This window comes from Hydra vulgaris, chromosome 06 (genome assembly GCF_038396675.1).
Source record: "Hydra vulgaris chromosome 06, alternate assembly HydraT2T_AEP".
In the NCBI taxonomy this organism is placed as follows: Eukaryota; Metazoa; Cnidaria; class Hydrozoa; order Anthoathecata; family Hydridae; genus Hydra; species Hydra vulgaris.
Genome location: NC_088925.1, coordinates 36,287,501 through 36,313,010, shown reverse-complemented (window position 1 = coordinate 36,313,010; position 25,510 = coordinate 36,287,501). Strand labels below are relative to the sequence as shown.

Below are 25,510 nucleotides of genomic sequence, written 5' to 3'. Positions count from 1 at the left end.
CAACAGAGAATATACCTTAAATATTGCCAACCAAGTTTTAAAAACTATTTTTGTATATATTCTGTTTGCTATTGTTAAATTATATCAAATTCAAATTCAATTTATATTATATTAAATTATATCAAATTCAAATTCAATTTATATTTTTCCTCTTAAATATCTATAATAATAAAAAAATAACTATATGAAGTAACATGTCTCATATTCATTCATAAAAATATATTTTTTACAAGCACAACTACAACGCAGCTGAAATTAAAATGCTTGTATTGACTCCATTATTATGACGTTACGTAAATGACAAATCATTTAGATGAAATCCCTAAAGACTTACGAACACATTCGTCTGCTATTCTATTAAATTTTTCTCGATCATCGCGCCATATTTTCTAAATTAAGTTGTTATTGTTATACAGGTTAAAATCATAAACAATTTTATTTCAGAAGTAAAAAAGACAATTTGTTAACAATGTTGTTTTATCTCATTAATATCACTATTATTATTGTCAAGTAATAAATAACATTGAAAGGTCACTAAAAATTAAATGATGCGTCTATCTACAAAAAAATTTTTAAATTGATCTATGGAGACACTAGAGAAAAATTGAGAACTTACAAAAAGAAAAAAAAAATTAAATTGGATAAAGTCTATAACACTTACCGACGCATCGACGTTAGCAGGACTTTCATCATTCGGTTCTAGATATTAAATAATTTAAAAATTACACAAAATCTTTTAATAATTAAAGAACTTTGAAGCTTCACACAAATTTCATAAGCTTCACACAAATTTAGTGAATCATTTTGAAAAAAAAGTTTTTCAAAATGATCCACTTAAATATGTTGAAAACCAAGACCCACAAAATTGTTAAAACAAAATAAAAACTAATTAAAAAAACACCTGCAAGTAGGCTTACAACAGAAAGGAGAATTTTTTCAACAGATTGAACAGGAGACCATCTTTCAGCACTTGTTTCATACCCCATTGGATCATCTCCTGGTGCATGGAGTATGGAGATGCAAACCCGTCCATCAGTGTAAACTGCAAAGCAATTTTTTTTACCCAAGTATAACACTATCATAGATTTAAAAACCAATCAATAAAATAAACATACTATTAGGATGGAACATTTCACTTTGAAATCTCATTTTTGGTGGACTAAGAGGGTAGTCATGCGGAAAAATCAGTTTCGCTACAAAGACTCCACCAGAAAATGGGGTTCCATCTGGTCCTCTAAAAACAAATCTTTAATTTATAATATTTACATTTCAAAAAATTCAAGCATTAAAGTTGTACAAAAATTTGTCAACTATTTTTTAACCCTTTATTTGCCAGTGATACCATATGGCATCATTGACTTTAAATAGCAAAAAAACAAACTATTTTTTCAATGGTAAAATGAATAAAGAAGAATACAATAAAAGAAGATAATAAAAACTAATATTAAAACTATTAAAAACTTTAAAAAACATTCACAAATTACTTTTTTTCCTTACTCAGACTCTGAGGGACAAATAAATAAGATTGTTGACAATGTATGTATCATGATAAAAAATTTAATTGAACATCATTCGTGATTAATGCCAACATGTAACATTTTTTTCAATAAAATTAAATAAATCAAAAACAAACACACAATGCCAACATTTTTTGGCCCACCTGTTAAAAATAGAGAAACAGAAACCTAACTTGAGTGATTTCCCGGTTTCAAGCTCTACCTTATTAATGCCTCCCACTCAAAAAAATTTTCTTCATTTGCAGGACCTAAAATGTTATTATAAATAGAAATTTAAATTGCAATAATTGAAACATTAACAAAAAACTTATTTAACAGTTTAGAAAATTTGAAACAGCCATTATATAAACAATTTAAAATATAAATCAAGTAATAATATAGAATAATAAAGTATAATATAGAATAATAAAGTATAATATAGAATAATAAAGTATAATATAGAATAATAAAGTATAATATAGAATAATAAAGAATAATATAGAATAATAAAAATATAATATAGAATAATAAAGAATAATAAAGAGGAAACAACAACTACTTTTTCATATCATTTTTAATATTTTATTCTTAATATTTTACCTAAGTAAGTTTTTATAATATACAACAATAATTGGTGGTAAATGTTCTGAAACTTTTGTAAGCTAGAACAAATTATTATGTTACACGGTTTGTAGGTTTGGGGTCCTAATATCAATGAAATGTTCTATGAAAATTTAAGTGGTAATTGTGTGTACTAGTTGTAGCACAAAATGAGTAATTTCAAAATCCTGCATTAAAATCCAACGGACTTGACATTTGACTTTGACATTTAAGTTTTTATCCAAAAGTGTTCCTTTCATATACGCTATGGATAGTTTTTAAGACCAAAATATTTGTTTTCGTGAAATTTTTATAAAACATGATATCTAGATCTGTCAATATCTGAAATAGGGACTTTTTATTTTTATTCATTTATTTTCTACAAGACTTCACTTAAGAGACAAATAAGAATTTTCTTTCTGGTAATTGATTAGAATACTCTTCAAGGAGAGACACATGGGAAAACAAATGTTTCAAACTTTTTTTTCTGAAATAAATTATGTAAAAAATCTTTCTTATGGACCCTGTGCAGAGTTTAGATTTTCTTGCTATTATACTCAGTTACATATTTCAGGAGATGCTAGGCATAATCAGGGTGGGAAGAATCTCGTTTGTACCTATCCCAATGAACTTTGAAGTTCGAGTGCAAGGCTTATGTTGCCTGTTCACTGAAGAGGCCCAATCCCATTTTTTTCGTCTTGATGAACTGAGGCACATGGAAAAACACTACATGTGCTTTAGGGGTAACTGAAATCGGAAGTTGTAGCTCTGTTAGAATTGAGCAATCTTGGATTCGTAGTCAGGGTCCAAATTCTGGCCAAAGCAAGAAGTCACAACATCCTTGAATAGCGTAAGTGTTTGAATGAAGCCATGAGCTTGAGCAAAAGTTTCCTTTTCTGAAAGGAGTTGGAGTTTGCTCACACCTCTCAAGAGCTTCATGCAGTCATTCCCATTAAAATTACCACCTAGGAAAGGCTGGATGGGAATGTGAAGTGATGAGGGCCATTCCTTGGCTTTGGGCCAAAGATCACAAAGAGTTTTGATCAAGTGATTTACCACACCAAGTAGCAAATGAAGCTCCATGGGTGGGATAGCCTCAAGGACGAGCTTGTCATCAGGAAAATCAGTATTGGCAAGTGAACAACATTTTTGAAGTCCTTTGATTTTCTTAAATCTCCTCCTGCTCTGATGAATTCGGAATGTTGTCTTCTGATCTCACCAAAAGTTCTCAGGTGGCCACATTTTTGGATATTTGGTGATGAGGCATCACGCCAACAACATGGATGCTTGCTGCTGTGAGACTGTATTCCACATAAAATGTTTATGTGGAATACAGTCTCACAGCTTGAGATCGAAAGAAATGATGAGAGAATGTTTCTGACATTCTTCTTGAACTTGAATGAGATTCAAAATAGCCTTCACATTATGGTAGCTCTCTAAAGTGTTTTGTGCAAGTGCTATCAGGATTTGTTGCTTTACACTTGTTGCTTTGGTTGAGACATCAGTTTGATAGTTTTCTGAACTGGGCTGTTTGGTGGCGTTTCATCCTCCTCCAAAACAATGTGAGTGAAGCTTACTTTCAGAAAGGAGCCTCCTCCATCAATTCCCAACTTCAAAATGGCAGATTATGTTAATTTTCGAGCTGATTTAAAGGCTTTTCTGAGACTGTTGAGACTTTAGCAATGAACCACCTGGCATAATTCCTTATTTTCTGCCAGAGTTATGCTGCTGACAATAAACTAATCATGAAGCTTCTGGGCAACTTGAGCAAACTTTAGAGGGAAACTTGGCTCCACCAATCTTACAGGACTAATTCGATTCAGGGCTGAGCCAAGTTTTTGCATTCCATTGTTGGACAGTCCAGTATTCTGCTGCATTTAAACCATATTTTCCGCTATAAGAGGTTCTTTAAATAGTTGCTGAGCTGATGATGGACCTAAACAAAAAAAATAGAAAGTTCAAAATCAATCAAGTGATTAAACTAGATAAAGATTTGAGAATTTAATTTACAACAAAATATAATAAGAATATTTTTTAAGTAAATTAAATTAGAATCAATTAAGAATATTGAAGGAGCATTTTTAATTTACTTTAATTCTCTCTATATAGCCCTATTAAAATATTTGATTGACAAGTTCAAACATTTTTTTAAATTAAATTAACAATATCAAATCAGCACAGCATACCTCTTCTCATAGACAACATCTTTTCACTTGGTTGACTAAGCCTGATGGTTCCATTTGGAGAGGCACTTTTAGAAGCCAAAACTGCTGATGCAACTTGCTCTGCTCCTACAGGATCTGCAACTGCAATTTTCCTCAGATTTTCATGGAAGGTTCCTAAAGTGCAGTTGTGAGAAAGCCCACGTCCAATAATAGACAAGCACGTTGTGCAACATTTTTCAGCACTTTGAGAAGCCTGCTGTAGGAGTTTGGGCTCTGAGTGTTGAAATTTGCTTATTGGATGCTTTTCTTTTCCCTTGAGCTTGGCAAATTAGCAGAGTAAACACTCACAAACATTAGAAAAACGAGTTGCAGGTTTGATTAAAATTGTCTCAAAGTGGTAAGGTTTTGGCACAACGGTTGTTTTCCTATCACAAAGCTTTCTAATCTGAGATTGGCATGAGATACAAGTTGCCAAAGGCACATTGTATCTCATGCCAATCTCAGATTAGAAATCTCATCATTGAAATCGAGATCTTTCTGGATTTGTTGAAGGATTTTTGATTAGTAGTTTTCAGTCAGCTCTTGGTCACCTTTTTTCATGCAAATGACACAAACAGATTTTCTTCATGGGTCTTTGCAAACGTTGGCATCTTCAAACTTTATATTTGTTTATATTTTTCACTGAATCCTATCAAAACTAAACCAAGAACAAACAAACAATCAATACAGGAGTTTAATCAAACAAAAAAAAAGTCTTATCACACTGCATAATTAAACATAAAATAAAGATAGCAATGGCAAGTGTATGGCAAACAAAAGATCAACTGTCAAAACATTTAAATTAAATTGTGTGGTTGGGGAACCCAATTATATTTTGGAAAATTTAGTAGAGTTGCTTGTGAGAAACAATAAAAAGTTTCATAAATAGGGACAGATTTTTTTTTTAAATCAGGGGCATTTGATGCACCCTAATATATATATATATATAATATATATATATATATATATATATATATATATATATATATATATATATATATATATATATATATACACACACACACACATGCAATGCCAGTTCACCCTGCTACTGGTAACATGTAATAGAGTACAAAAAGGTTCTATATGGGAAACTCAAAATCGGTTTTCTCTGATATAACCTCTGAAAATGCTGAATTAATTGTGAGTAAGTGTAGGGGGACTTGTAAACCTTGGATAGTACTATCACAAAAATACTAATATTCAAGGTTAGTCCTGAAGTGTAAACAGCTTAATGACAGGGCTTTTTCCATTTAATAAAGTTTCTAAAATTTAGATAATCAAATATATCTATCAATATTGTTAATAAAAATAAATATTTAACCTGCCAAAATTCCATCAGAGGGGTTAATTGTTAGTTCTAAAATAAATTTCACAATTTACTATCATTTCTGTATTATTTATTATTACTGTATTTATTATTAAATTGTTATTAATATAAACTTATTTACTTTTCATAACTTTTTTATTTCTTTAAAAGATATAAGTTTTAAACAATAAACTTACGCCTGTATTCAGCCATAAGTCGTTTTAGAGCAGCTCCTGCCATACTATTTATTTATAATTTTTTTTTTATTGCGTGTGGTAATTATAAATTATAACTAAACCTATAATTTATACTTTCATCTATTAAGAAAAATTTTATATCATCTTATTAAGCTATAAAGAAATTTTATATCATCAAATTTTTAAATTTCATATTATTCAAGCTATTTTATTACTCATTAATAGATATAAAAAAGTCTCTAAACATAATTTAACCACGTTGACTAAAAAATTATTAGAGTAAACTATTTGAAATAGTTTTATCCAAAATTTTCAATTACCATTGATAAAGAGTTTTATAATTATAAGATTGTGGTAAAAAAAAGTTTTACGGTGAATACCAAAAATAAAAAAACATAACAAGTATCAATGACTAAGATAAGGCATAGAATACAAGACACATAGAATACAAGACACATAGAATACAAGACACACAGAATACAAGTATCAATGATTAAGATAAAGCATAGAACACAACATAACAAGTATCAATGACCAAGATAAAACTTTGAATGTAAAATACACAAAGCCATAAAAGTAACACAAAAACCATAAAACTCCATCTTTCCAATTATTTTATCATAAAATTAGTTTAAGACATAATTATAAAACACTATTCATAATTTTTTAAACAAAATGTAAAACTTATTTTAACTATAAAAAAAAATAAAAAAAAAATTAAAATACTATTTAAAAAAAACTATATAAAATGTTTTAGTCAAGTATTTGATAAATAAATTACATAGATTTTGTACATATGATTATTTATATTTATAATATACTTGATAGCTTTCTCTCTTTTTTTAAAAATATTTCTAAAAATAATTTTAATTTTAATGAACTATTATAAGAATAAATCTACTCAATATAATTATAATGAAAATTCTCCTAAATTAAAAGTTTTATTAAATCTACCATAGTCATACTATAATGTGAATAATTTCATAAACTTTTAGTGGTAATCTATAATGCAGTAATGAATTTATATTAAATTAAATCTATAATGCAGTAGTTTGGTTGTCAATTTTTTTTTGATTTTCAATAATAACAATTGGATCATTTGAAGAATAGAAACACGCATCTTTAAAATCACTAGTAGAAGAGTGATTTGGCAGGCCATATGTTACATTTATATCTGAATTTGTAATCAAAACATTTGTTTCAAAATTTTTATTTTGGACTGATTCAGAAAATTGTGCTGATGCATCACCATCATCTTCATCATTATTTTCAGCAGCTTCATTTTGTGCAGGAATCAAGCCTGCTTTTATAAATTGTGCTTTTATGTAGTCACACGAAAAGTTTGTAAAGCCAAGAGTAACAGAAATTTCAGAAAGTTCAGATTGAAGAGATTTCATGTCTTTCAGTGCTGAGTAATCTAATTGACTCGAGTTAGACATATCCAACTTTAATGACTTTATATATTTCTGATTTCTAATAATAGAATAAATATTTTCACCTAAAGATTCCACACCTGGATATGTTAAATTAGAGTTATATAGTAGTATTACGGAACTTTTTAATGAACTATTTTTTACGACGTGCCGTGGTTTAGCCTCCCTATATAGAATTATGAGCAATGAAACTGCTGTTCCAGATAAAAGACCAGCTTCTAAATAATAAAAACTTGCACCAAATGCAACAAAGTATGGGATTAAATCCAACTTATTTAGTTTCCAAATACTTCTTGGCACATGCGGTTCAATCATCAATACTACTGCCATGATGATCATTGCTGCTAATGCAGACTTAGGTATAAAATAAAACACAGGTGTTAGAAACTCCATTGCAAGTAGAACTACAAGACTGGAAAACACACCTGAAACACAAAATAAATAATAAACTATAAAAATAAAGTCCTTGGTTATAAAAGAACATAAAAAAGGTTTCAGTTATTTATCATTTTAAATAATAAAAAAATGAATAAATTTTTTTATTTATAATTATTAAAAATATTTAATAATTATAAATAAAAAAATTAACTGTTTTTTTTTAATTCACTAATTGTTAATATACATTGTATAGTTATATTGATATATATCATAAAGATAAACTAGGGTTTTAGTACGTCAAAAGGCAGGTTGGAGCATTGGAAGGTAATTTCTATGTATTTAGAAAACATCACATCTTTTTTTTCTGAATTTTTTTTTTTTGTAGATTTAAGTGTTTAAAAAATATATAAAAATATAGTAGTATTACAGTACAACATATTTTGCAATAAATAAATATATGAATATGTGTGTGTGTGTGTGTGTGTGTGTGTGCGCATAAAAAAAGCATAGGTTAATAAAAAATACATAGAAAGTAATAACTAAACAGAAAGTGTCAATTGGACATGGTTGACCTGTTTGTTCATTAACCTATGTTTATTAACCTATGCTTTCGTCACTTCCTATTTGTTTTTTAGTATGACTTGTTATTCTTATAATAGTTTTTGTTGTATTTTTGTAATTAAATTAATAGTTTGTACACAGATAATTACATTTTGTATTGGTATTGAAAAAATCACCTATATAGGTATTTAAACAAATTTAAAAATTAAACTTCAACTGAAGATGACTATTGATAGTCGAAACATGTATTGTTTTGTTTAGAATTAATAAAATGGTTTTATTAATTAAAAAGTTTGTCTTGTTTATTAAAATACTTATATATATATATATATATATATATATATATATATATATATATATATATATATATATATATATATATATATATATATATATATATATATATACACACATGTATATATACAGTGGTGGAAAAAATAATAAATACACTATTTAAACATTTAGGAAAATGCTTTTTATTCACAGTAAATGATGTTAACTGATATTAGTTTTTATGTTTTTATAAACTTTATAGTTAAAAGTTATATTTTTCAAAAAAATTATGAAGTTTTTTTCAATTTTTCTTATGTTACTAACAATTTTGTTTAAAGTAGCTGGAAATTTACTAAAAAAAAATAAATACAGAAATGGTTAATTTGATTCTATACTTGAAAAAATCAAAAAAAATCAATGTTAATAAAACAAATATTTAACAAAATTAATTAAAACCAACTAAACCAATTAAGAACAAAAACAAACTATTCTTTTTTTCTGAAAAAGGTTTATCAATCATTTCATACAATATTTACAAAAATTGCCTAATATTTTGTTGCATGTCCTTTATTTTTTTTCACTTCGATTAGTCTTTTGGGCATGCTGTTGACCAATTTATGGCATGTTGATAGTGGAATAGCGTACCATGTTTTCACAGCCATCCACAGATCCCTTTTGTTCCGAGGCTTTAGTTTTCCTACCTCATTCTTTACAATTTTCCATAAATTGTCTATAGGATTTAAATCTGGCGATTGTGCTGACTCGTCCAGTTGTCTCATACCATTATTTTGGAACCATCTCTTTGTGATAAAAGCTGTATGTTTTGGGTCGTTATCTTGTTAAAATATCCAGAACAGCAGCATGTTATTCTCAGCATAAAGAAGCATTATTTCTTTAAGTATATTAGTATAAATATCAGCTTTCACAGTGTCTGTTATTAAATAGTTAGGACCAATACCAGACAACAAGAAACATCCCATACCATAATTCTTCCACCACCAAATTAAATTCCACACCATAATGCTTCCATAACCAAATTAAACTGCTTTTTTAGTGCAATGTGGGTCAAAGTCTTTATTTAGTGGTCTGCAGACAAACTGCTTACCATATGATCCAAAGATATTAAATTTAGATTTATCTGTCCATAAAACTGTGCCCCATTTATTATTTGTCCATGCAGAATATTTATGACAATGTGACTTTCTATTCATAATATCCTAAGTTAAAACAGTTTTATGAATTAATTTACTAACATACATACTAATACCACCATGTCATATTAAATATTTAAAATACTAACAGATTAAAAGTAAAAAGCAATTCCTTCAACTTCAGCAATGTTTTTTACTCTAATTGTAAATAATTAACTGAAATGATATTAATAACATAATAGGAAACTGTAAATAATTAACTGAACATACATAGAAAACCTATTGAACATATTATATTTAGGCAAACTAAATTGTTCATAATTTTGAAACATGTAATCATGTCTTGCTTAAGGCAACGAATTCCTAGTAGTTCCAAAACAAGAATTCTAAGTCTATTTAAATATGAAAAGTTATTTAGGTTAGCAATTCTCTAGGTAAAACGTCTTTGTACTCTTTCCACTATTTTGTTCATTTTAGTGCGGTTTGGCGACCAAACCGAAGAGCAATATTCTAAGATCGGTCTTATATAGGCCTTTACAATAACATGTGGATCACGACTTTTAAAACACTTAAGGATTAGATATCCTCGATTGTTTGATACGCGGACGATATTTGAAATATGATTATTGTAATTTAAGTAAGAATCCATGGTCACGCCAAGAACTTTTGGGTTTATAGACCAGGTTAAATTATGATCTCCTAATTAATAGTTGTAGATTATATCTTTACAAAATGAAGTAGGTGCTATTTTATAAGTAAAGCATTTATTATTGGCTACTTTTAACTGCCATTATTTTGACCAGAGATAAACTTTATAAATGGCAACAGCAAGATCATGACTGTAATCAACATCCTTAAATGAACTATATAGGTTGAAATCGTCAGCGTATAACATTAGAGAGCAATTAAGATCTTTTACTACAGAGGGTAGATTATTAATATATAACAAGAATAACATTGGATCCAAAACGCTACCCTGTGAAACTTTTTTAGTATTTGGTATACCGTCAGGTCCAAATGATGTGCTAGGTTTTAGATTTTTTAGTTTTTGATGATCTTTTCTGAAAAATCTACAAAATCCATCTTAATATGTTCACTAACAAAAGAAATTATTTTAGGCAACTTTCCGCCATCTATGGTAAAAATATTTCCAAAGTGTTTGTTAAACACTTATCTTAAATTAAAATTAACAAAAAAAAAAAAAAAATGACAAGAAAAAGGTTTGAACGGCTGTTGGAACCTTGTAACCTCAAGATTGTAACATGTTATTCTTTTATAGCCAACAGGGTTTTATTCTGCAACCGTAGCCAATTGTGTTGCGGTAAATGGACAAATTCTTTTTAAAAATTTATTTGTTTTATTCTTAAAGATGTGTTTTATTAGGCCTTCTCAGGAGACACATGCAGCCACAAGCTTATATGACCGCGCATTTTTTGCTTATATTGATAATTTACATGTTTTAAAAAATGCTTTGAAAAAAAAACAATCCAATTTAAAAAGAAGATTAAAAGAAAAACAAACCAAAAAATTAAAAGAGAAATAAATAATAATATAAATAAATGATAAACCAGAGAAAATAAATGCATAAAACTACTATGTTTTTTAATTTAGAAGTATCTCAAGTGATAGTTCAAACTTAATTAATTTAATTAAAGTGTTTCAATCAATACTTTAAAGCTAATAATTTTTCATTTGTTGCCACATTGTTGTAGTGCTTAGGTCGATTAAATGCGTTATTTATGAGGCGCGACTGTTATATCAGCATTAGGTAAGGGTTTAAATCCTACTAACGGATGATTTTTTTAAAATGTTTTATTTGCTTTGTAGACATTAAAAAATATAAAAAGTTCAAATTTTTAAATAATTAAGTTTCAAAGTATTTAAACTTAGATTAGATAACTTTAAAACTTCAAATTTTTTAAAATTCTTTGTAGTGAAACACTTTTAAATTAAAATAAAAAATTTATTTTAGTTTATGTTTACATTATGTTTATTCAGCGCATTTTTTACTTAACACGCTAACTTAAAATATAAATCATATAAGGCCTGTGACAGGTTTCCTAAGAAAGTTTGGCTTTATCACTAATCACATATTGGGATCCATTTTTCTTAAAACCATTATTGCTAAAATGAATAGCTTCAGTAATAGAACAAAGATGTTGGTGGAAATATCATTGCAAAAATCATCAGAGAATGTAGAGAATGCACATCAGAGAATGTAGAGAATGCACATCAGAGAATGTAGAGAATGTAGAGAATGTAGACACATTTTTAATATGTTTGTGCTTCAATCAACAAGGTATAATAATAATAATAAGAATAATAATAAAGAATAATAGTTTAGCTGGAAAGAAAGTGAAGTAAAACTATGGCATTTTTTGTGGAGCAGTCTTTGTAGTAACAAAATTTAAAGCTATCCAATCACATTCTGTCTTTTAATAAAACTATTCAATGATATTTTTTCAAAAGCAGATCATGGCAAGTAAAAGATAAAAAACAAAAAATTTGTATACCAATTTCAAGATATTTTGTTATTGTTTTTTTAAACAACTATTATTAAATGCCTATATTAAAATTGACTTAATAAATGTTATAACTCTTTGCTTTAACAATTTAAATGTTTATTGACTTCTTCTTTTGATTGAAGTTGAAATTATATTGATTTTATGATTATCTTTTTCAGATTTTACTCACTCAAGCATCACTGGTGAATAAAATATACCTAAGAACAACTTGTGCGGTGAAGTAATTAATAGAGGTATACACGCATAATATATTATTATATCAAAATAATTGAAAAACCAGAAGTACCTATTGAATAAATGAAATATACTTCTTATTGATGTAGTGAGCAGTGCTATTGGTGCATAAGAGCTTCATTACTCTGCATTCAAACTATTAATGTTGTGTTCTCTTTGATGCAGGTGTTATCAATGTGTTATCAAGGTGTTATAATAGTTAATAATATAACAGTTATAATGTTGGTTATAATTAGGGAGCAGCGATATATTGTATATTTATGCATCAATTAATTGTATTTAATGCATAGAACAATTCATCGTGTTCGATACATTGCGATAAGTTGTTTAATGCATCAAACACGGTTAATTGAACAAAAATGAACCTGAACAATTAAATGTTATATAAAAAAATAATATATGAAATGGTATAAAATGACTTAAATTAGTGGGTTTTTGATTTACAATTATGTTCATTATAATACTATTTCATATGAGAAAAAGCAAATAAATTGTTGTATTGATAGTCATAAAATTAAATAGATTGTCAATGAATTATTAATCGTAAATCATTAGATTAAATTGGTTGTTTAATATATTGTTAATCGTAATTTGTTAACTTAAATGCCTTAATAAGACATATTAACAAGACACTTTTTAATAAAGTCTGATTGGCTTCTTCAATCATTCTCAGAAGTCAAAGGATTTACTAATTATTAAAGCATCAAAAATTCTAGATATTACAATAAAAAAACAAGTTAAAAGTTGCTCAACCAGATGGAACAGTGAACTCCATCAATTACAATCAATCAATAAGCTACTGCTTGTCATCAAAATTGCAGCTGAAAAAGATGTTTCACAAAAGCTATTCAATAAAATACCAGATAAAGTAGAGTTTAAATAATTGAGGACAATGATTAAACTATTAAAAAAATTTGAAGAACTCTCTAACCTTGCAAGTTATAAGAACGAAGTCTCAATTTTTTTATGTCATTCCAAATCTCTTTGATCTAGAAGATGAATCTCATAATAAATAAGGTCGCTGATCATTACTTATTGAAACGATGACAAGTTTCCAGAATATGGAGCTACAGTTTTAAAATACGCATATGCAATCATGTTGGATCCAGGTTACAAAGGATCAAGATTGCATTGCATTGGGCAAAGAAATAACAAGGCCAAGATATCCTTGAAGGAATCTGTGTTCAACATGTGGAAGGCCAAATTTAGGAACAACCCTCATCCAACATATCACAATACCTGATTGATGACACACAAGACACAATGACACAGACACAGCCTCAAGAAAACAAAAAAACTGGATAAGTAAGGAGTTCTTGTGGAAGCTTGAAGGTTCAAACTTTTGGAAAAGTGGTTAGTAACCTGGAAAGAAGAACCTCCTTTATAATGGAGATTAAAGGCGGAGTTAAAAAGCTATTTAACAACAACACTGATTGCCGATAACGGGTATATACTTCATTACTGGAAGAACCAATCATTTAAGTATCCCAAACTTGCCCACTTTGCCAGGAGAATGTTAGCAATTCCAGTAGCTTCCTCCAAGCAAGGACAATATTGGCAATTCCAGTAGCTTCCACTGAACGAGTGTTTTCCACAGCTGGAAAATCTGTTGTCAGGAGAACAGATGTATCATCATCCAACATTGAAAAAACTTGTTTATATAAAAGAAAACTTAAGACAGATGAAGAAAATGCATGTTAAAAGAATATGCGAACAACATGCAACTTCTTTTTTCTGTAAGTTTTCTATTCCATTACTGTAGTACAATAGCAAATAACAACCAAATTAGATTTTAGTTTTGAATTTAGCTGTTTTATAAATTTTTTTATTATTCTTTTGATGGATTATTTAACAATCCAGTTTTTTGCCAACCCTGCCAACCAGGAAAGCGTTAGGTTAGTTGTAAGTACCTGAAAAACAGATCAAAAAACACATAACTTGTTTAAATAACTGTTTTGACAATTACTCAAAAAAAATTTCTGAAGAATATTATGTATACATGTAATGTAATAATTAACTCATATTTTTCATTATCTCAGAATGAAAAATATATGTTTATTGCAGCATCAACTGTTAGTTACTAAAAAATATTTAAATTTCACCAAAAGAAATTACCTTTTTATTTTAAGTACAAATGTACAAGATATTTTATTAGACACTTTTAACATTTCACAAAAACTTATATATAATGTGCTTTCTAAAATGAATATAGAAACAAATACCCCTAAGCCTTACGATCGAAGTAAAAAGAAACACACTCTGTTTCAGAAGAGCAAAAAGACATGGACAGGAAGCATATCAACTCATTTTATCAAGTTAGTTCACATTAATGCCAAGCTAAAATGTTCAAGGAGTATTTAGAATCCAGTTTGAACATCCACAAAATATTTGAGCTATATGAGAAGAATGCAAATCTGCTGGAAAACACAGGTATACATGGAAAACTTTTCATGTATACTTATATTTTTAATAAAAAATTCATTATACTTTTCATATACCGAAAAGTGACATGTGATACTTGCGAGTTATTAAAAAAATCTTGAAGAGCATTAAAAAAATCGTGAGAGCATTAACCAAAGTATCATGTAACATGTTCACCAAAAAAACAAGGGAGGAAAAAAAATAGATAGAAGTTAATCCTTTTGTCATATTTGATTTGCATAACATAATTAATAATTGCTTAACTGCATATTTTAGTACGAGAAAATTAAAATAATGTGTTTTATGGTAGGAAACATCTTCAAGCAGAACCAGGAACAGCTTTTAGAATAATATTAAACAAAATAGTTGAAGATAATGATTTCACATTAATCATATGGAATGACTGTTGTGTCCTGCAAAACAGGAACAGCATTATATCTTATATGTATTATATGTGTGCTTATATGGTGTTGGATTTTTTGAAAAGCAATCGAAAAGTGGAAAAAATTACAATAAACTATTTGACACCTGGTCAATCAGAAATAAAAGAGATGGGCAATATTCATAGCCAGAACAAGCTATGAAAACAAATGATATTTATTCACCCACTTTTATTTGGTTATTAAAAGGGACAAATTAAAAAAAAAAAAAGCCATTTTTCATTATTTAAATGCAACCAAATGATTTCAAAGATTTAATTGCGTATGCAAAAATCTTTAATTATAACAGAAAACCATTGGGAAAAATATGTTGTTTAAGATAGATACCAAGTCTTTTTGAGGTGGGATACAAAGTTTACAAATATAAATGTGGTATACAAATATTAACATCAAGAATACAAAAAAAATACAAAAAAAAAAATACAAAAAAAAAAAAGAAAGTGTAACACCCAAAATCTAACAGAACCAAAAGATCAATTGGTGTGAAGAGAAAAAAAAAAAGATTTAAAAGAAAATAAACTTATGCCAAGTCTTCAGTTAACCATTTCTTAGTATTTTTACTTATTCTCTATTTTAAAGTAACTCATAACTTAATAGTGGTTGCTTGTAATCTTGTTGGAAGTAAATTAGAATGTAAAAATGTATAATACTTTATATATTACAAAATTATAATATATAAAGTGTTATAAACTTTTTTCAAGGCCCGGCTATCAACCCCTTCTAAATCTTATAGTTTAGCCGGGGCTGGGTTTGAAATAAGTCTCATTTTTAGCCGGGGCCAGGGCCCCGGTGGTTTACTAGTTGGTGGTTGTTGGAACATTGTTGTTTTTGGGTCGCAAAAAGTGAAAATTTTAAAAACTCTACTAAAATAAAATGTTGAAAAGTGACATTGTTTAAACAAACTTGTATTAAAAATTGAATAAATGATTTTGATACTTTAAAATTTCAAGGTAAATCATTTTTGTGAATTACATTTGTATTATTAGTTTGTTCAAAAACAAAATTATTTAAAAACATTTATTTGCTTTTCACAAAAACTGCATAATTATGAAAAATAAAATATACATAAGAAATATTTTTGAAACCTTTAATAACGAGACAAGGCCATGGAGCCTAGTCTAGTGTATTTGAACATTTTGAAATAGGAGCCATACTCCCCCAGATTATCTCGAAAGCCCATCTGAGGGGGTGGGGTGCAACCAACCTTTTTATTCATTTTTTCTGACATGAAAAATAATTGTCCTCTTTAGTGGATCTTGGAAATAGTTCAAGGTGTGCCGATTTCCAGCACTTATTTAAACTTCTGATGTTTTCCGATGGCTGTGCAGCACAATTAAAACATTAATATTTGGCATAAAAGTAAAGACTGATTTAAATGCTAAATGGGTATCTTTTGCTACCTCCATGTGGCAGTATCAGCAGGATTGGTAAAATGATATTCAAAAAATAATTTCATTAAACAATTAAAAATATGGACTGTATTACATATTTTTATGATGAACTTTTGTAAGGATTACTGAAGTAAGAGAACTTGATATTAAAGTCAGATTCATGCATACCAATTAAACCAGTTTTAAAATTTCTTTTAAAAGATGAGTATTGAGTGCTTAATTTTGAAGTTACATGGCTAATATACACCCATAACAATACCAACTAATACTTTTTTTAAATTAGTTGCCCAATTGTATATCCTTATACCCAAGGTTGACGGCCTCCATTTTAGTCAAAAATCAATAATTTCCAAGTCAATATTTTTGATCAACTAATAAACTTTTGAGGCTGTCAAGCCCTTAGAGTTCTATTTGTGAATTCCGCAAGCAAAAGTTATTTATCAATAAAATGTTGGAACAGCATAATTTCAAATAACAATATCTCGAAAACGGATGTGTATTCTTAGTTAAAATTTTTGCAATTATCATATATTTATAAAGGATTGCATATAAAGTAAAGATAAAACGATTCTGAAATGCAAGTGTCACAAAGTTTGTTTTTTTGATTTCATACCAAACGACCCTAAAATGTATTTAAAGATTCACTAAACAATTACTAAACTTTATTGTTATAAAAAGAGAATAATAAATCAAATCAGCTGAAGATATAAAAATAAATTTATATAAGGATATAACTGCAAAAGTATTATGCAATAGTGCATTGTATCTTTTTCTTTCTGTTTTAGCATACTTCATGTCTCCACCTAACTCTAATGACACCAGCTGGATTTTTATATGTACAAATATGACCAAAAATATTTATTACTAGAAAATATTTTAATTCAAAACCAAACAAAACAAAACAAAAAAAAGTATGTGATGTATATGAAATATGTGATGTTGAATTGGGTTTAGAAACTTCTACTTTCAACCTTACCCAACACATTTCAATGAGGTTTTAATTAAGTGAATTTTTATCTCGTTTTTTTATTTTTTATATTATAATATTGCATAATAATCAAGTTAATTTTTTTTTAGTGCATGCTAAATTAAATTTTTTCTTTTTTAAATTTAAAAAAGAAACAGTTTTAAGCTTGAAATTTGCCACACATGTAGAAATAACATCATGTGAGAAGTTTTAAAAGAACAACTAAATAAAAAACATCAACATATTTAGCGTCTTTTTACCAAAAAGTATATATTTTGTTATTTTATCAGTAAACTGACTTACACAGGTGTGTAAAAAAAAAAAAAAAGGTTTTTATTATTTTCGAAAATAATATATTTTATTTGTTGCAAAATTTTATGTTAACATAAAAAATCCAACAAATACATGTGAAATATATAAAGCTTTGTTTAAATTTAAAATAGCAAAATAGAATACAGAAAAATTGAAAATGACAAACAAAAACATTTGTGTACGACGTTGCAGGGGACTTTCGCTACATCAAAAATAAGGATAACAATGGTTTTGTGTATCTCAAGTGTAAGCACCATCAACTTTGTGACGGAAGTGTAAAAATAGTTTTGTCAACTAATTTACTTGAGACAATACATGGTCACACTTGTGGAACTAGGCCCCAAAATTTTGATCACCTTTCAGCTCTTGAGAAAATGCGAGACATGGCTTTAATTACACAGCTACCTTACCTACTACAATATCATCCAGCCCTCAACTGAAGATATCAAGGCTGCACTTTCTTTCAGAAAGTGTGAACAAACTCTACAGAGTGCACAAAGAAGTAGCTACAGCACAAACCCTAAATCTCCAAATGAGGCAGTTCTAAACATGTTGCAATCCAATCCATTTTCTAACATTTACAAAGGCCTTGTAGAGTTTGAGAATCAACCAGCTTTGTTCTTCATTCTGACATATTTGTCAGGTGAATCATTTTTAAGCTTAATTTATTTCAATATCAAAATGGAGAAACCTAGCCTAAAACAATTTTTTATTAGGTTAGATCCCAGCTATTTTTAAATGTTAATAACTTGTCTTTTTCAGAAACCACTATCCTGTTTGTTGAAGCTGCATTTCGTATGGCTCCTGCCATCTTCCATGGTGGTCAGCTGTTCAATATTTCACTGGAGTTTGGAACAATGATCCTGCCTGTTCTGCATGTCTTAATGACTGGACGAAAAGAAGGTTAAGGCCATTGGTCTGCAGATGGAAAACACTCGTAACAATGACCCAATCATCAGAAAATGGTGTCGTAATTTTATTTCCATGTGCTTCCTACCACCCAATTTAGTAAGGCCTGAAGTTGACAAACTAAAAGCTGAAGCTAACCATCAGTGTCATTGCTGTTAAAGAAAAATTGAAAAATTCAGTATTACGAAAGGTATTGGATGCTCCAAAAATCTCCTGAGATGTTTTCTGTTCATGGCCTGCGTTATCGTACTAACAACGTGTCTGAATCCTTACACTCCAAGATGAATCGTTCAATGACAGCACACCCTGGGTTTTGGCGTTTCCTGGCTGAGCTTCAACAAAATATAAGCCTTTATATAAGAGCATTTTAGTGTTCTGATCCAATAGATGCAGCAGATGAGATCCTAATCTGTACGATTTTAAAATGGAAACTTTATATTTTGCATGCTTATTACCAACAGGCATCTGCTTATGTTAGGATTAATAAATTATATTTTTAGCATAGAACAAAATTTGTATTTTGTTCCATGTTACTATGTGATTATTTAACTAACCAATAAAATAGTACAGATAAAATGCAATCAATCGAATGATCAAATGCTGTGATCTAGTTATGTGATCAAATGCTGTTTTTAGAGTGGTCATATTTACTAAAAAATGTCATGATCCGCTTAGCGGGTCACAGGGACTGAAAGGGTTAACATGGTACTTCAAGAAATAAAAATAAAAAAATGAGAGCAAAAATGCAAATATTACAACATTTTAACCACTTTAATTAGTCATAGAATAAATATTTAATACACTCATGCTAACAATAAAAATGTGTTATTTTTAAAAAGTATTCAATTGTTATTGTAAAAAGCTAAAAAAACAATGAAACAAACTGCAAAGTTGTTTTAACAATATAAAGAGCTTGTGTTAATGAAAACACCTTTGTGACACTGTTTTATTGTTGTTTTATACAGTTTTTAACCTTAATAATATAAAACACATTTAAAATAAAATGAAGTAAATAAATAGCATTGTTCTAATTAATAAATTAAAACATTATTGCCATAAAACTTTAAAATTCAAATTTGCACAAAAACATACCTATAAACCATAAGAGTCGATAACCTATAGACCAAACGAGTAGGATCAAATAAAAAAACATTAGATACCACATTTTTAAAAATTTATTGTATCTTGATCTAGCGCAATATTAAAAATTTAAGTATAGTTAAGTTTTTCATTCAAATTGTTTTTAAATAGATGTTTTCATTCCATTTTTTCATTCAAATTGTTTTACAATAAAAAGTGAAACAAAAAAATTTGGTTTAACAAATCAAATTATATTTCCTTAAGTTTAAAAAAACATTTAAATCATTTTTTTAGAAAAACATTTCTTTGAACAGAAGTAAAATAAAATACTATTTTTAATTTAAATATTTTTTAACATAATCTTTATTTGAACTTTTGCAATGTTTATGTTTTGCAAGGTTTAATGTTTGCAATACAATGTTTCTACTTTTAAAACTATTTTCAAGAAACAAAATATAACTAACTATTCAAAATGTTTACAATTTAAATAAAACATACTTCCTTACTTGCACTATGTTCTAAATCAGGCTTTGACAGGAATGGTGTGCGATCGAATGCTATTGATGACCATGCAAATGATTTTTTTGTTGACAACTTGATCATGACTGTTTAAATATTTTGATGATTTAAACATTTAAACAGTCTTTAAAAAACATTTAAGAAATGCGCTGAAAAAAGAAGCCTAACTTTATCTAGGAAAAACTAAAAATAACTAAGTAAACTAAAAAACTAAAGTAAACTAAAAAACTAAGCTAAACTTAAACTAAGAAAAAAAAATTTCAAAAAACTAGAAAAAAACAAAACAATTCCTTACAAAAAAGAAAATATATAAACTTTAAAATAAAAGTCAAAAAATTCAAACTTAAAGCAAAAATTATTTTTTACTACGTTTGTGTTTTGACTACTTTTTATTTTTAATAAAACCCAAAACGCTTTTACAAATTACTTCTAATGATTGTTTAATAAATGAACAAAGTTCATTTAAATTATTGAAAAGTGAAATTAAAATATTGAACAGAAAAATATATTTTTAATTTCTATAAACATTTTTTTTAAAAAGTTGCAAAAAAATTTTTAAAATAGTAATTTTTAATCATTTCATTAAAGTCAAGTTTAAAAAAACCAAAACTTTTATACAATTCTTTGTAAAAATAGAAACAAATAAATAAAGCAATTAACCCTCCGTTAAGCATGCTTGATCAAATTGGTACATGCCAATCCTTTTTATCTTGTAGGAGTTTATGAGTAATGACTAGATGTTCTGCTATTTAGTACCTTAATTTTTTTTCTTCTTTTATTGTTCTACATCATCAAACATGTTTAAAACACTTTATATGATTTTTATCATTTTGTTCAAACTGATACATTGCGCCCTTGTATGTTTTGTATACATTTTATAAGTTCGATTATAATAAAAAAAAAATTATATCTTGTAAATACATTTTTTAATTTGTAGACATAATTTGATATTATTTATTGTTCAATTCAAAGTAGGTGTATTTTTTTAAATTAAAGTATCAAATTGATACAATGCGCCTTAAAGTGTTATTGATTACAAAAGTCTTTATTACAAAAGGTTGGATATAAATCTAACCTTTTGTACTTATAACTAAAATATTCTTTATTTATACTTTTAAACAATATTTAATTTGTTTATCTTTTTTTTAAATATATTAGTAATCCCTCTATTTGCCTCTAAAATGGATGAAAGTGTGAGATTATTTAATCTTGAAAGTTCAAAAGATATAGAGGAATTTCAAAAAAATCTATAAGATGAAGAAGAAGAGGGGGAGGATTTTAAAGATAAAGATGTTACAGATGCAGAAAGCACCACAGAGTTTTATCAAGACGATTCAAATACAGAAGAAGAACTTGAAAATATTGTTTTTAATGAAACAATTAATAATAACAATTTTTATGTTGGAAAAGACACTAACTGTAAATTGAATTTGAATCCATTGTTTAGCCGAGTGCGTATTGGGAGCCATAACTGCCCTTACACACTTAGTTAGCTAAATCCCCTATTGAATGTTAGTGTTGTCTGTTTAGTGACGATATTCTAAATAATATCTACTGTACAAATTTTTATATTGAAACTAGGGAAAAGAAATATTTAAGTTTTTTGTAAAACCAGTTTTTTGAATAAACTGCGGTTTTCAATGTTTTAAAAACCAGTTTTCCACTTTTCTAGTGTATTTTTTTATCATATATATTTCAGGGGAACAACAGCAGCAAAAACATAGATATATATAGCAACAATGTCATATACGTACATTAAATACAATTGAGCAGCAAGCAAAGTCTTTTTAATGGTTAATTTTACATTTCTTATAACAATAAGCACATAAAAAACATAAAGCATTTAGTGTTTCATCATTTAACCTTGACCTTAGTTTAGTGACAAATAGACCACTTGCAGAAAATGACCTTTCAGCCTCCACACTTGTTACTTGGATTGACTTCAAAGCCGTGTGCAACAAATCTAAGTCGCTTGTTTGTTTTTTTGTTAGCTCAAATACTGCCATTTCTTTGAGCATTAGTTTGGAAGTTGATTCTATTTTTTGTTTATTTGGTGAAACCCCTTTGACTGTCTCTCTGATGGAGAACTTGAGCTCTTCTGACAAGGAAATAAATTGTTGTACTTGTTCCTGACTAGTTTCATTATCTGACAAATTTTTCTTATCTATAGACTCATTTATTTTTTGCTCAAACAATTAATTAAACAAACTTGATGCAGTAGTAGCAATTGCATTTCTCTTTGGCATGGAATTTTTGAAAATGTCATGAGTTGCTCCATTAATGACATCAGGGTTATTCAGATATTTAACTAAGTTTACTAATATAGCATTCCTCTTCTCAGTGACTCTTTTAGTAAATGAGTCAACTAACTCTTGACTAAAAGTGTTTTCCTGGCTTTTTAGCTGCTTGAAAATGAACTTCAGAATGCCATCAGATGAGAGCAAGTTCCTATCAAGTCTTCTTGATTGGTTCTAAAGCATTTACTAGATTTGGTAAGGTGGTAAATTCAATCTCAGAAATCATAATATCGCTTGCTAACTCAATCAGTGACATTTGAATACATTTCTTAAGGGTAACAAATCATGTCTAATAGGCTGTTCCAACGTGTCTTAGAATCTAAGATTAGCTGCAGCTCCTTTTCCAAACTCAGACAGGACATGTTTTTGCAGATTCATGTCATTTTTAGCTAGAGACTTTCGAAAAAATCTGACACATTTTCTGACCTTGTTAATGAGTTCTGTGACATCCTCCCCAATCATTGGAAGAGCTGATGCACCTGCTTCTGCTGAAACTTTTAATCCTCCTTCCTCATTGCTGTCATCATCTTCTTGATCCTCTTCTAGAATAGCGTTTTGCTAAGGTGTGCCATTATCTCCTAGATTGCCTATATAGAACATCACAGACAGCCAAGTGGATTCCATGTGCGAGGCAGAGCTGATGGTCTGGTAAAATTGAGCTACCAAATTTTTTCATTACAGCAGCTTCGTCTGTGGTTACTGCAACAATATCACAGGCAAAATATAGCCCAAATTCTTTCAAATTCTCGTCAACAATAACACAACATTTTTCTGCTGGAATAGACCCATGTACCCTGATCATTCCAAGGTTCCAATAATCACCTTCCATATGAACATTTATGTTTATATATCTTCTATTTCTGGATGAAGTATACTCATCAAGGGTTAAGCTAAATTTATGACCAACAAGCTTCTTTTCTGCAAATTGCTGCTGATATGTTTTCTTGATATCTTCATAATGTTTCATCAGCAGAGCCTTCATCGATTTAGCATCTTTGGGCAATTTATATCCTTGTGTCTCTAGAGCTGTTCTCAAAAGTTGACTAGTTGAGAAAACACGAAAGGGCAGCCCATCACATGAAACAAGCTCAGCCAAAACAACATCAACAGGATCCTTTGTCTTAAAAAATGAATCAATGGGTTTGATAACTTCGAGTTTCCTCTCAGGAGTAACAACAGTAGCAAACGTGATGTTGTGCTTTGTCCTCAGGTGGTTCCTTTAGAGCTTGTGGTTCCCCCCTTGCGCTTAAATTCTTGGTCGCAGAGCTTGCACTTGGCCAATTCAAGTTCTTTTGAGTGCAAAAAGTGCTTCCAAACTGATGTGTTATCCTTGTGGACTTCAGAAAACGACATTTTTATTTTTGTAAAAATTTGTTTCACTTTTTTACATCACAAATTGCAGTAACTTACTGTTAAAGTTCAAATGGAAGCGAGTTGAATGTTTTATTTATTTTTTTGAGCAACTACACATCAAGAAAAGTGTTTTAGAATTGCCAATTAACCAAGTAAATTTTGTACAAAAGATATATATTAGGGTACAGCGAGAATTTTTTTTTCTTCTAAAAGCTTTAGAAAAGGTGTATTCTTATGTAAAATCAAATTTAAAATAGGGTTTACTTAAAAATATTTTTGATTGGAAAAAGTTTTGATACCCAAATTTGCAATTTTAGAAATTGCAAAATTTAGTAAAATCTTATTTGTCACACTTGTCCTTTATTATGTTTTACATGACCTTCTTTTTCATTGCGATGAAATATTAAATGCAAATAATATTTTTAGACCAGTTGCAATTTTTTTTGATACTTGTTTCAAAGTCATTAACTTGCATTAATCCTACCAGCAATGCAGATTCTGGACATTTTAGGGGAGGGGGTCTTCAATTTTCAATGAGGTTTTAATGATTAACAAATTTGCTTATAACAGTTGTTTTTTTTTGTTTCATTAGAAATAAAGGTGGTGCCAGTGATGCGGTTCCCCAAAAAACAGGAGGTTTATCCCATCTTACCCAAATAATATTTTCATAACACTACTATAACACTATTAAAAAAACAATAAATAAAATAAGATATCTTTCAAATCTATTGACATTGAAAATTTATTAAAATTTCTTTCTTTGTTTTAAAAACAGGTAGCAACTCTCTATGCTGAGCTCTAGCTCTAATATATCCATCTCTTGCATCTGGTCCGACTACTGACATGGATGCTACTGTCACTTGTTTTACAGCACGCTTGGTACTTTGAGTATGAGTTTTAACAGAAGGAGTTATTAGAGGTGTCAATCTTAGCATTACCAACTTATCTTTAGTGAGCGAACAAGTAAAAACAGGTTCTTGTACCACACCATTTTCCCATTTGACTAGCTCTTTAGAGTAGTTGCTGCAAAGTTCAGTTTAGGTGTTTTTCTTGGTCTGATTCGCATGTCTCCGAGGATATCATTACCCCTTTGTTCCAAAATTTGGTCAACTGCAAAGTTGCGGTCTTCTGCATTATTACTAGATAATAAAGAGATTAATAAACTTTCATGGTTCGCATACCAAGCGCCTAACTGGATGTAGGGAGTCACAACTTCTCTTACTATAACAGGTTGATTTCTAAGAATTCTTAATTGAGACAGAATGTGATTGGAAGCATCTTCAAGTCTGTCTTCAACTTTAATGTCAAAAAAAAGTTTAAAGTAAAATTGTAAACAAAATAAGACAAGTAACTCAAGATTTTTAAAATTCTGATCAGTTAAGTCATGTTTCCTTGTCTTCATAAGGACTATTCTTATGCCAGTAGTGAGCCATCTGGCATGACTTAGGGGGCCACATTGA

General features: G+C 28.7%; 3 protein-coding genes and 1 long non-coding RNA gene across 4 annotated transcripts in view; all 4 read right to left on the bottom strand.

Moving 5' to 3' along the window:
* Positions 1–204: 204 nt before the first annotated feature.
* Positions 205–5,958, bottom strand: LOC100210376 (ubiquitin-conjugating enzyme E2 G2). Its single transcript, XM_065800000.1, has 7 exons — positions 5,807–5,958; positions 5,625–5,660; positions 1,720–1,765; positions 1,116–1,234; positions 902–1,042; positions 662–699; positions 205–389 (listed from the first exon to the last, which is right to left on the bottom strand). The coding sequence occupies exons 1-7, from the start codon at positions 5,847–5,849 to the stop codon at positions 306–308; spliced, it is 507 nt and encodes a 168-aa protein (XP_065656072.1). The 5' UTR covers positions 5,850–5,958; the 3' UTR covers positions 205–305.
* Positions 3,896–4,419, bottom strand: LOC136081810 (uncharacterized). The gene is made up of 2 exons (XR_010639141.1): positions 4,283–4,419; positions 3,896–4,032 (listed from the first exon to the last, which is right to left on the bottom strand). It is a non-coding gene; the product is annotated as an uncharacterized LOC136081810 (long non-coding RNA).
* Positions 5,959–6,539: 581 nt separating the features above from the next.
* Positions 6,540–25,510, bottom strand: part of LOC100199675 (sodium-independent sulfate anion transporter) — a 34,958-nt gene continuing 15,987 nt past the window's right edge. Inside the window, exon 3 of the mRNA XM_065799999.1 lies at positions 6,540–7,664. Coding sequence (XP_065656071.1) covers positions 6,844–7,664 — 821 coding nt within the window. The 3' untranslated portion in view covers positions 6,540–6,843. The remainder of the gene's footprint in view (positions 7,665–25,510) is intronic.
* Positions 21,162–25,510, bottom strand: part of LOC136082069 (uncharacterized) — an 8,319-nt gene continuing 3,970 nt past the window's right edge. Inside the window, exon 3 of the mRNA XM_065800647.1 lies at positions 21,162–25,510. This exon is cut by the window's right edge and continues 803 nt beyond it. The gene's annotated coding sequence lies outside the window, so the exon portion shown is untranslated.